The 13,647-nt window shown below is 41.0% G+C and overlaps 1 protein-coding gene across 1 annotated transcript in view; it reads left to right on the top strand.

Annotated features, from left to right (window-relative positions):
• pappaa (pregnancy-associated plasma protein A, pappalysin 1a) overlaps positions 1 to 13,647 on the top strand; it is a 148,918-nt gene that overhangs the window by 35,508 nt on the left and 99,763 nt on the right. Inside the window, exon 7 of the mRNA XM_056290944.1 lies at positions 4,660 to 5,161. Within this exon, the coding sequence (XP_056146919.1) occupies positions 4,660 to 5,161 (502 nt within the window). The remainder of the gene's footprint in view (positions 1 to 4,659; positions 5,162 to 13,647) is intronic.

Genomic DNA, 13,647 nt, shown 5'->3' with positions numbered 1-13,647 from the left:
TCTGCCTCTGCATTTAGTTTTATTTCTAATTGAAGAACATTGGGCAAACATAATGGCCTATATTCAACCTAACTAAAATTATACTGAAATTATATCTGATGGTTTTTTTTTTACCTCTTTCATCACATGGGTTTAATGTAGAGTGGTAAATTCCCATACGGGATTAACTAATCCAGTGGTTTTCAAACTATGGGTCACGACCCAGACGTGAGTCACAGCAGGGAGTCGGGTGAGGGATGTCCACAATAACCACATTTTATTCTGTGACATAATTTAGATTAAAAGCTAAAAGGAATACTGTGTATTTTCATACTTACTGAGTGAATGGAAACAATGCAATGATTTGATTGTATTTCAAAATATTACTAAAATAGTGTTAATTTTGGGGTGTCCGGTTAGTGTAGCAGTCTATTCCATTGCCTACCAACACAGGGATTGCCAGTTCGAATCCCTGTGTTGCCTCCGGCTTGGTCGGGCATCCCTACAGACACAACTGTCCATGTCTGCGGGTGGGAAGCCAGATGTGGATATGTGTCCTGGTCGCTGCACTAGCACCTCCTCTGGTCGGTCGGCGTACCTGTTCAGGGGGGAGGGGCAACTGGGGGGAATAGTGTGATCCATCCATGCGCTACGTCCCCCTGGCGAAACTCCTTACTGTCAGGTGAAAAGAAGCAGCTGGCGACTCCACATGTTTGACGAGACATGTGGTAGTCTGGAGCCCTCCCCGGATTGGCAGAGGGGGTGGAGCAGAGACTGGGATGGCTCAGAAGAGTGGGGTAATTGGCCGGATACAATTGAGGATAAAAAGGTGGGAAAAAAATCAAAAACAAAAAAGCAAAAAACAAAATTGTATTCCAAGATATCACTGAAAGAGTGATAATGTTGATATACCGTGTCCATTTGATTTGACCAGTAGTTGGCAATGATTGAAGACTGAAAAGAGGAATACTGCATTGACAATCAAAATAGAGAGCATCATTAATTGTCTTGCTTTTTAACTGGTAATGGGAATGCAATGCTTATTTTACTGCACAAAATACTTGATTCGTTCTTGGCCAAAAAAAAAACATCTCTATTGGTGGATCGAGGCATGAAAACGTTTGGGAATCCCTGAACTAATCAACAGAAAAAGCAAATCTCATATTGAATGTACTGGATGATATTGATTATTTCACTACTTCCTGGCTGCTAGGACAATCACCTGTAGCTGTTTATGTGGCAGTAGGCAACTTAAATGGCATTGTGGGGTCTACAGTATGTTTTACAATTTAATGACATGTATCTCTGGGATGATGCAATAGTGAATTACTGACCTCTATCACAATCTTACAGATATTTGAACCCTATAGTCATGGTGTGGATTATTTTCATTTTTATGTTTTCCTGTAAAAGTATCTGACCCTCAAGAAACAGTAAAACCTACAGTCACCAAGCTTGGCAGGTAGGTTCCAAATAAATCTCAGCCACTACTCAGACCCCCCCCCAAAAAAAAGAAACACCAATCAGTCAGATAGCCAACACACTATATATATATATATATATATATATATATATATATATATATATATATATATATATATATATATATATATATCTTTGGTTCTTTGGGACCCATATCCATCTGTCTAGACGTTCTGCTATTTTGAATTTTCTGAAAAATTTAACATTTTTAACTCGTCACCACATTAATTTTGGTAGTCTTGATCGTTTAGCCACTATCAACCAGTCAAATGAAGGGTGTTTCAGATATTTGACATGATGAACCATGACTCATGTATACAAAGTTCGATACTCTTAACATATGCCATCATAATGGACTTGAAATTAGCATGCAAAATGTAGGCTAATCTATCTGATAAGGGGCACTACAATATAGAAATGCTTATAACTTGTCCGCGGTTCCACTGATCTTTGGTATGTTTTGTAACGTGAAAAAGTGTTACACCAGGATCTACAAGGTCAGCTTGTTTGACGGAAAAACATGGCTGCCATTAGCCCATGAAAAATCAGCTGTCCTTTAATGTTCTTGAGTATGGTCTGTTTTCTTGGAACTTGGAATCTATGTAAGTAGTCTCCTTTTAAGTTTCATGATGATTGATCCATAGGGGGTGCTACAGCAGTGTCTTATATTTAGGCCTATAGCTCTTGAGCTGTTGTTTGGAGAATTATTATAATTTTTTTTTTTTTTTGCATATTCATTTGGTTCATCCTGAATATCGATCTCATATAACTTCTATCTCTCTGCTGTTTTGGATTTAATGAAGAAAAAAACATTATTGCAAACTAGTCCCAGACCTGTCTTGATGCATGCTCAATAATCCATGTAAGGAAATCCCAGAAAGTCTAATCAGTTCATCTGGACACATTGTTTAGTGGGAGAAACGTTTCATCACTAATCTAAGTGACTTCATCAGTCTCAGCTGACTGCAGGTATCCCCAAACTTATAAACAGCATAGTTGCATAACAACCAAAACCAATGATCAGTTTCATAAGTTGCTGTGACCATTAACTAGAATTACAATGGCCATGTGTGCTATTCCCAGGGGATTGGGGAATAGTTGCAATCACAACATTGTAAGATGGCAACAGATGTACTCTTAGCCCCCCACCCCCACCCCTCGGTTCAGGGATGGCCGTTCCGTCTTCACATAGATGGCCTCTTTGACTCCCCATTCAAACCAGCATTTCTCCCTATTAAGGATGCGCACATCCTCATTCTTGAAAGTGTGGCCACTGGCCTGTAGATGGGTGTAGACCGCAGAGTCCTGGGCTGATGAGTCCCAGACCGCGGAGTCCCAGACTGCGGAGTCCCAGACCATTGATGCAGTCATCACCAAATTTGGCCTTTGTCATCTCTAGAGTTCCATGACCAAAATTTGTGCGCAGAATTTTGGTACTCTTAATTATTTGGCGATTATTGGTCAAATTTAGGGCATGTCACATATTTGACATACTGAACCATAGCTCTTGAATACAATGTCTGACACTTGTGAATTTTAACACTTTCTCACATATTTTGGTCAATAGCTGACACTACAATTTATATATGCTTGTAACTCATCAAGAAGTTGATGGATCTTAGCCAATTATGGTACGTTTTGTCTTGGACAGATGTCACGCTAGAATCTCCAAGGTCAGCTTGATTGATAGAAAAACATGGCTGCCATTACCCAATGAAATTTCAGCAGTTCTTCGACGCCCCTGAGTATGCCAAATTCTCTTAAGACATGGCATCTATGTTCTAGTTATATTAATACTTATTCCTTCCTAAAAGTATAAGAAGAACACAGAAACAAAAAGATGGCATAGGAGTCATACTTGCACATAGGTCCATATCACATATTTGCCTCACTGGTCATCAGGTGCTTGGATCCTGGCAATTCCCGCTTGTGGCTATATTCTAAAGTATTTTTTACTTTGAATGTTGAATTTTCAATTATTCCCTTTGCTATTCCACAATGTGCTCTAGCAGCTAGACAAGGTAGACTGAGAAATATGGTCATAAATGCATATTTGCATGTTGAATGTATAGTTTACATTGTCTTGGGTTACACAGTGGATGACATCCTTATTCTGTCTCCTCTTAAATCTCCAACCACATTAGCCATGAGCAGCAGAGCCAGAGCAGGAGTACGGCCCATCATAACAGCTGACATTACAAAATATTTTCAGTGGCTACAGCTCCTTTCCTTGCAAACTCAATGAAAAAACTTACCAAGAAAGCCAGGACTACATGAGGAGGGAGGAGAGAAAAGTAAACTCTTGGAGTATCTCAGTTCCTTCTCTCTCTCTCGCTCTCTCTCTCTTTCTTTCTTCCTCCCTCTCTCTCATTTTTTTCTTTGACTTACCTCTACTTTGGCCACACACACACTTACAATAATAAATGTGTTGAGATAATGTGGCTTGGAAACCATATTCAGTCCTCACTTGATTAAACACTGGAATTTTGTGTGGTGCCCAGAAATGAGGTTAGCAAATGGCTTTGTTGGTTGCCAGCTTGGAAATGCACAAAAGGAAATCGAGGGAGAACATAGTGTCTGCTGCTTGCTGGCTTCTAAAAGTACTTGATGAATGTTAGTGTACGTCACTTGGGATAATGCGAGTTAGCTGTGCGTGGACTCCAAATATGGATGGAGTGTAACTGTTTGAGGTTATAATGACCGTGCTGAAGTGAGAGCCCTGCACAGGGCCCCTCTCAGAGGGTACACACCTCAGCTCTGCCTTTCCTCTGCAGCTGGACTGACAATGAAGTCTCAGTTTCACATCTGTCTTGATGTCTCATGAACTGTAAAGAGATCATTGGTGTCCATTCTAAAACATCAGTCAGTCATAAAAATGCTCTTAGCCTTATAAGTGACAATTGCTATCTTAATTCCCCTTTCGAGATGTCTGTTTGGAAGAACTGGATTCCATATTCTTTCATTTTACAACGATTTATGAACCAGTAGCTTAAAATATTCCGTATCAGCCCTTAACACATATTCATGCAGTTCAAACAAGTATTAACTATGTTTTAGGAGGCATCGTCTGTGATGGCATTTGTTGTGTCTAGTTTGTGTTTGATGTCGTGTTGTTTTGTCTGTGAATTCATTGAAGCGTGTTGATTGTTTACATGTTGTGTCTGACACTGTGCCTCTGTCCTCTGTTTGACCCCACAGGCCCACCAGACGTGGAACAGGCTTGCGAGCCAAGTGTGCGCACCTGGAGCCCCAATGCAGGGATCGAGCAGGGTGCTGTGGGCCTCTCAGAGTGCCCCCTCCAGGGCTGCATGCTTCAGCTCGAGTTCCCCTACCCACTGGTGCCAGACTCCCTCACTGTGTGGGTCACCTTCTTCAGCCCCGAGGAAACAGCCCTGCCAGCTATTCACAACATCTTGCTGCTGACTGTCAGCGGGAACAACATATCATTGGGCCCCAGTAATGTCTTCTGTGACACCCCACTAACCTTGAAGCTGGATGCGGATGAAGAGGTATATGGGGTGCAGTTCTTCACCATGGAACAGCACCTTGAGATTGATGCCACCCTCTTGGCATCGAAGCCTGACTGCCCACTTTGTAGGCACTGCCAGCCACTACGCTACCGCCTGGTGCGCCAGCCACCCTTTACCCATGCACCACACGGTCTGATATTAAGTGATGCGGCTCGTCAATATACAGACAGGTGAGTGATTGCCCGCTAGATTTTTAAAAAAATATCTAGTATTTCCACTTCAATCGTCAATTTCTGATTGCATGGTGTTTCAGCATGAAATATGCTGAATATTGCAGCCGTAAACAGGTTTGAAACTGGAGCGTACCATTTTACATGTTAAGATAGATTTACAGTATACTTACAAATGTTGTCACATTTGCCAGCATGTGTGATACATTGACACTGACATGTGCATAGCTGTTTTCTTACATACTTGGAACTTATTGCTCACAAATGCCCTAGAAGACAGTGTTTATGAAAACCAGATAAGACAGTAGCAGACACACAGAAAACTAGAAATGGAAACAGAGTAACTACATAAAACAAGAAAACATAGCACACATACCCTCAGTGTGTATCCACGTTCTGTTTTGTTGTTTTGTGTTGTTATTTCATTCATCCTGTGTTGTGACTGTGTATACATTGTGTCAACATCTGTCTCTGTTACATGTGATGTCATATTAGCGGCTATCCTTTCTTGACCAATCAGCAATCGTTATTTGTGTAGCCCAGCAGACATGGCCATTGTGCTGTTGCGATTTTAGAGGGGTGCAAGTCTGTGACACTGCGAGCCTTTTGCAGACTACAATACCCCAGAAACCCCTCCTCTGTGCTGCTGTGCAGAGACACTTACATGCACCTACAGAGAAGCATGTTGTTCTGGCCTATAGTGTCCAGCTGTTGTGATCTGCCAGACTCTGTGTCCATCCCAGTCAGGCATCACAGTTTTGAGCACCATATAATTCATTTCTGGAGAGGAGCTCAACTTACCTGTTACCTCTCTCACTGTCTGTTTCTGAACCTGTACAGTCCTGATACTTAGGAGAAATATACCTTTGACTTGTGTTGATTAAAACAAAATATTTAAACTATTTCCTGTTTTGGGCGAACGAGTTGCAGGGTGTATTATTGTGTGTGTTCTGGTACATTTTTGGTGTAATTAGAGAATTGTGAAGATGGCATAGGAGAGGTGTTAAAATGTCTTTGTCAAAAACATCCACAAAAATATGCACTGGCATGTCCTGATATCCTTTTTGAAGACCCCCAAGAGTATTAGTGAGCGACCATTGCTGCTGCAGTTTCAGATCTGCAGCCTAACATTTGTTTCCTAAGTCATAGGTCATTCGTTGCCTACCACATTTGTTTTTTCCCATGTTCCATGAAGCAAGGGCAAACAGATGGCTTGTTGAAGGCATTATCTGCACACAGTGGTGAGAGTTTAGTGCTTTGCTTTCGTGGAATGTGCTGACTAGATAAAGGTTACACTCTCCATGGCGCTGCCGCGTGTTATGCCATTTGACTATCATGCTGTCAGCATGGTTCACATGAGAAGGAAAGTGCTTGATAAGTGGCAAAAGGGTGAGCATACCTGTTATGCAAGATAAAGCGAGAATATACATCTGCTATATAGCGGCCTCACAGCAAAGAACATACTTTTAAATCACTGGTTGAATGACTGTCTGCGTATAGATATCTGTAATGAGGTTATATTTGTCCTCAGGCCTTTGGTGCACTTCAATGATTACTGGTGCAAGTAATTCAATGGCTGTCGTGCACTATCTATGGCATGCCAATGGTAGTGGTCGGTGGTATTGGTGCAGTCTTTTGTGATGTGAGAGCAGTTTGACCCCATTCCCACAGTGAAAGGGTCAGGTCAACTCACAGCAGAAAGCTGGTATGGAGGATCAAATAAGACATCTTTAAATTGAGGGGCTGGACCATATGGAGACCTTGTTACTCTTTTCTCTACTGGATGTGTCAGAGGAGCTTGGCTGCAAGGAAGTAGTTAGGTCAAAGATACCCGAATCTTGAATTTTCTAAAATCTATCAATAAGTATGAGTTTGAAGAGACACACTTTAAAAATAGAGGGAGAGTTAAACAAATAGAACAGACTCAGACACATATGTAGGTTAGAGCATTAGAGCAGGATGACTGATCCTGCCTAAACACCTAAACATACTTATTGTCTTGCACCAAAAATAGTCTGAGATGGTGGAAGTAAAGAGTAGATCACCCAGGTCAACGAGATGTTTTGGCAAGTTGCAAAGCCAATGTAAAGCGTTCTCATTTATCTTTTGTGTCTAGCAGCTAAAGTGTTTTTTGATCGACCACACGTTAAGTTCACCAGATTGTTGTGGTTCACCGGTTCTTCGAGCATGTTTCCACGGATGGGGGCTGGATAAAGGGAAGGCAGCCTTGATGGGAGGGGGCTTGACTGACCTTTCACTTTCAGGCCACTGGCCTTCACCTGAGCTGGGGGAATTGGGCTGGGGGGATGGTACACCTTTTAGCTCCTTTTGCTTCATCCATGGCTGGTGGTTTGTTTTGGATCACCAGAGACCGGGAGGTCATGCCTACAGGGTAAATTATGGAAGGGAGTGAGGAGGGTAAAATGAAGAGGAGAAGCAGGGGTGGAAGGTTGGACCAGCTGGGGGTAAATCATGCCTGGGCTCAGAGTGGGCCAAGAGGTGAAGAGGATGGAGGAGGACACTGGGGGGTAGAGGAGGTATGAAGGGAGATGGTAGGGGGATTGGTTTAGCTTGACCCCGGCCTTCTGGGACACCCCAGTCCATGGGCTAATCCTCTCTCTGACCTGGCCCTCAGAGCTGTCAGCTTCAAAGCCCATCTCAGCCCCTGACGTGATGGGACCTCCCAGCCAAGGAAGGAAAGGGCAGCTCCCCCAACATTACCACAATTTCCCCTCACCCTCTTCCCATTGGCCTGATCTGCACACCTCTACCCCTTTAGAGCTCCCATCTATCCCCCATGGCCTAAAATCGTGGCTCTACTCCTGTGAAGTCCAATGCCGGTTAAGAATTTTGACCATTTATCTCCTCAGAAATACAAAAAAAAAAAAAGTTTCCAAAGGTTGGCTCGTTTGAGTTGTTTTTTTTAAGGCATTATTATTATTATTATTATTATTATTATTATTATGGTGGTAGTGGGAGCAGCATCCAGCGCTTAGGAACCCTATTGTAATCACTCATATTTTTAGGGTTCCAAGCCAAGGGGGCTGGGGGCCACTCGTTGCAAAGCAGAGTGGCTCCCCGTACTAGCTGGGAACTCTATTGTAATCACTCCAATTATCATTATTATTATTATTATTATTAGAGGTCCAATAGCAATATTATTATGTGGTGCATTGTTTTGCAACCACGTTTCTGTAATACAAATGATGTCAGCCTTCAATATGTTTTAGTTTGTGTACATCTAGACCATGAGGTCAATATCATTTTTTTGAATAGATTAAAATCTTGAATAATAAGGTTTTCTAAAGATGTTATTTGACTTGACGCTACATGTGCTTGGCCAGCCAAGTTTTTTTTTTAATGACACCACTGTGTTGTCTAAAGTTAAACCTTGCAATTTATGTATCGTGCAAGCCCAGGCTAGAAGTGATGGAAATTACATCAACTAAATGGTAAATGGACTGCATTTATACAGCACTTTTCTAGTCTACTGACCACTCAAAGCATTTTAAAATGTGTGCCTGACATTCACCCATTCACACACACATTCATCCACTGATTGTGGAGGCTGCCATGCAAGGCACCAATCTGCTCATCAGGAGCAGTTAGGGGTTCAGTGTCTTGCTCAAGGACACTTCGACACGCTCTCTGGAGGAGCCGGGGATCGAACCAGTGACCTTCCAATTACTAGATGACCCGTTCTAATACCTGAGCCATGCCGGCCCTAACTACTAACATATTTCCCAACCATTTCTTTGTTTTTTTGGATTCCACTTATCCAATTTACCTTTTATCACAAAATCTAAAACACATGAGTACAGCATAACTACTTAACATTATTTCCATAAATTAATAATTAATTTTTAGACCAAATCACTTTGTTCAGTAAAAAACAATGTTATCTTGCCTATCTGGCCATTAAATATTTGTTTTAGGTATCTAAACATTTCCAATACTTAATTTGCCATAAATACATTTTTGCTAGATTAGAACAATTCCAAAAAAAAAAAAATGCAATGACAGCTTCACCTTCAAACACGTGACAGTTCAACAAACCTCTTGGCCTTATTAGTGAAATTTGTACTATACATATCCTCTGTGAACCTTCGCTGCACTTTCACCTGATCCTTGTACCTCCCTCTTTAAGACTGTCTGTGCTGCTGTCAGATCGCAGCTTGCATCAGGCCCATGGGCCTGCAGATCCAGCTTGTGTTGACTCTGGGCTGCAGGGTGCAACTTGCGCAGGGGGCTTGGACCCCTTTAATACTTACCTGCAGGTCTAGTCATTATTATTATTATTATTATTATCATTATTATCATTATTATTATTCCATCAGTAAATGTGGCATTGCAGCACACACCGTAAAAGTTGTGCAAGTGACATTTTCAGGGGAGGTGTAGAATGGTTCGCACGTCAGACACCAAAAATTACACTTTCCACCGGCAGGTAGCGCTATAATCAAGGGAAGAACATTTTGGCCAGTAACTCCCACATTATAAATCGCACATTCAAAAACTTTGCATGTCCGCGGTCCATGAATTGAGATGACTCTCTAGATACAGGCATGTCCATTTCCGCCTTTTTTTTTCTTCTTTTTAATTGCGAAATAATTGAAACATACTTTGTCGAATTCCTCCTAAGCTGTAAATCCAATCTGCATGGAACTGCACCAAGCATCGATGGACTCGCTTGAACGAAATGTATTAAAATTATTTTAATAATCCGAAAAATTCGAAACTTTTAAAGGAAAAACTTGCAGTAAAATATCTCGGCAACGATCAGACCTATTGACACGAAACCCAGCCAGTAGTATCCCATGTCCCAGGCCCTGTGCTAAATTTGGCACCAATCGGGAACTAGGTGGCGCTTTTTCACAAAATTGCAAAATATGCATAACTTACTCTTTGTAAATCCAATCTGCATAAAACTGCCGCAACCCCCCCCCCCCAAAAAAAATTCAATGACAGCTTCACCCTCAAATACCTGACAATTCACAAAACCTATTGGCCTTATTAATGAAACTTGTACTATACATACACTGTGTGACACTTTGCTGCACTTTCACCCCATCCTTGTACCAATACAAACATATAACACTCATACTGCAGCTGCTTAGCCTCATTCCTCAACACCATTGAACCCCCCCCCCCACGTGCTGATCTTGACTCACAGCTTTAATCAGGCCCGTGGGCCTGCAGGTCCGACTTGCGTGGGCTTCAGACCGCCAGGTGTGAGTTGCGTGGGGGGCTTGGACCCATTTAATACTTGCCAGCAGGTCTAGTTTTCTTTTGTTTTTTTGCTTTTTTTCTTGGTTTTCTAATTGACGTCACAGATGGATTTGTGTTGTGCACTTCACTGCTAATTGTGATTGTGAGAAATAGCTTTGCGCTTCAGCAGTAATTGTTCTAGACAGCCTTTGAGTGCACAAGTGGTTTTGGAACACTTTTTGCTCGAGTTTTGTATGGATTTGAATTTTTCAGATAAAAACTTACATTTTTACTTTTTTCCACTCTAGAGTCAGCATTCAAATTAGCAATCCCTAGAGTGAAGAAAAATTATTTTTCTTGCCAATTTGTATGTATTTTGAAATTGAACTGAGATTGTAATTGTTCTCATTGTCATTGGAATAAATCAAATCTAACAATATCCAGATTAATAAAAGGGGGTTAAGACAGGGCTCTAGTTTTATTTTCTCCTTATTTGGTTATTTTTCCTTTACTTTAGGAACAACAACGTTTTCTATAAATACATTTTCATGGCTACATGGAAAGACTGTCTTGAATTTCTCCTTGCCATATACACACACTTATGCTTTCTTTCTTTCTTTCTTTCTTTCTTTCTTTCTTTCTTTCTTTCTTTCTTTCTTTCTTTCTTTCTTTCTTTCTTTCTTTCTTTCTTTCTTTCTTTCTTTCTTTCTTTCTTTCTTTCTTCTCTCTTTCTTACTCCCTCTCTCTCTCTCTGCCTTTATAAGAAGTCAGGCATTAGCACTGAGCCTTGCGTAAAGCTTATAATATGAACCATATTCATGAGTGGCAGATATAGGGAGTGAATAGAGCAGTTGTGGGTCCTGGGACATCTGGGTGTCTGGGAAACTCACCTAAACTTCTCCGGTACTCCTCATTCCAAGAATGGGACAGACCAATTTCCCAGGGATAAATTGGTACAAGTCCAAAAACTGAGATTTTAGAGGTTAGGCTCTACAATAATGTGGAATGTTCAAGAAGGGAATTAAGTTTCTTGTCAAAGGGTAGAGAGGTGATTTAGGTGTTATTATAATTGCTTTGACCCATTTTACTGTAAAGAAAAACAAAAATGCACACGTTTTGAAGTAAGAATGAACAGTTCCCTCGTGATTTAACCAAAGTTTGGGTACCCTACAGGTAGGAATAGCATAGAAGCTTCTTTGTTTAGAACCAAATTGGATCCCCCCCCCCATGCCAGCTCTGTGTTTTCACCATCCACAGACATACAGTGAAACAAAGGGCCATGCACCTACTGATATCCTCTCATCCTATGAATTTGTAGGGCATAAAGGCATGCACTATTAGTCTATTCTATCATATCAAATCCATCTAATGTAATAATTTCTTATCTATATCTATTTTTTTGCTTTTTTGTTTGTTTGTTTGATTAGGCCGTTCTTTCTACCAGACATCACTATGCATATTACGAAATACCTTCTGATTTGCTTCAACAAAAAATATACAATACAACTCTAAATGATAAATCTTCATTGTAACTTTGAATAGCTCTTCACTTTGTGACATGTCAGCATCACTACACCTCAGACTGCTTCTCAGTATCATCCATATGAAGAAAATTTGTATATCAACTGTTAAAAAAAATCTACCCATTGATGCACATATCTGCCAGAAATCTTCCTTGTATGAAAACACTTCAACAAGGCACTAATGTCTACAAGTCAAGCATGCTCATTCACAAGAACTGGCTGTAAATGCACTAGCATTGAAACCTGAAATGCATACCACTGGTCACCCCAATATTGGCGTACTTCACTTTTTGTTGTTGTTTGTTTTCTTAAGGCTCAATTAAACCATCAGCATTGCTTGGTCCTATCTGGCACTCCTCAGCTAGCCAAGAACAAGCAGCCACAGAGCAGAAGTGCAAGTATATGGCCTACTACATATAGGGTGCTTACATCCATGCACAAACACACAAATACACATAGATGCACACACACACACACACACACACACACACACACACACACACACACACACACACACACATATCTTCTAGGCAATTAGTTGGTACTATCAAAATTAACTTTGAAAGGTATATTGGTCCTCAATTTGAGAATGTTGTGAGATAACACCTTGAGCAGAATGTCTTGGTATAAAGAAATGGATTTACCTGGGATAAGATTTCATTATTCACCACCACTAGGGCAAAAACCCTTTGGGTATAAGCAGCATATGTATTCATGAGAGATACCTACAGGCAAAACAGTTACTTTCTAGGAGGAGGATATAGTATGTCTGGGAATTTATTTAGCAAACATTGGCAGTCTTTTTCCCCCACTTTTTATTGCTGTGATGTCACCAGTGCTCAGGTTGGATAAACCTTTGCTGATGATACCCAAGTTTCTGACCTGTATTTCAGTTGTTCAAATGTTCACGTTGTTGTCCCCCCCCCCCCACAAGTTGAATGTTGTTTATTACTAATTCCGTGTTGTCTCAAATGCAGCATTAGATGAACGTGGAGTTAACCTGATATCGACTATGTCCAACACGGTCACCCCAAACTCAAACCAGCGAGATGAGAACAGAGAAAACATGTTGTGCAGAAATCTTTCATTCGGGAGGATTCTGCAAAGGGAAGTCACTCTTCCCTTTAGAGTCAGTATGAGCAAGACCTTTTAGCTCCAAGTAAGAAGCCGATCAAGAAAGTGAGTCTTCAGGGGCTTTAAGATTCTTAACAAGTAAAATGAAAAAAGAAAAAAAAAGATCAATATTCATAAAGATACGTTAAACTATATCTTTCCTACCTTCATTCAGTGCACAATACCCTGTCCTCACCGTGCTGTTAGTGATGAATTATGAGCTATGAAATTGGAAGGCTAAATAAGTGGCCGGTTAATTAACATTTGCCAAATGAGCTATTCTTTAAAAGGCTATAGTGACCTCTGCTCGTTATAGAAGATCAATGTGGAAACATCTGGGAAGATTTTCAAATTTTGTCTTTTATTAGCCATTGCCTTTGATCTTCAAAGTCCACCGAGCTTTTGACTTTGACTCTAATTCAATGTCAAAATGGGGCTCAGAGAGCTCACAAAAGCCCCACTATCTGAATCAACCTGTAGACGAACCAGACTCTCTTTGTGACCAAATCTGAACTCCAAGTCGAGGGGGCACTTTAAGGGGCTTCCAGGGGCCCAGATGTCAATCACAGCAGACTGTTAACCACATACACATCTCTCTCACGAAGGGAGACACAAGGAGAGGAGTGAGAGACTACTCAAGGA

This window comes from Lampris incognitus, chromosome 12 (genome assembly GCF_029633865.1).
Source record: "Lampris incognitus isolate fLamInc1 chromosome 12, fLamInc1.hap2, whole genome shotgun sequence".
In the NCBI taxonomy this organism is placed as follows: domain Eukaryota; kingdom Metazoa; phylum Chordata; class Actinopteri; order Lampriformes; family Lampridae; genus Lampris; species Lampris incognitus.
This window is presented reverse-complemented; position numbering and strand designations above follow the sequence as displayed.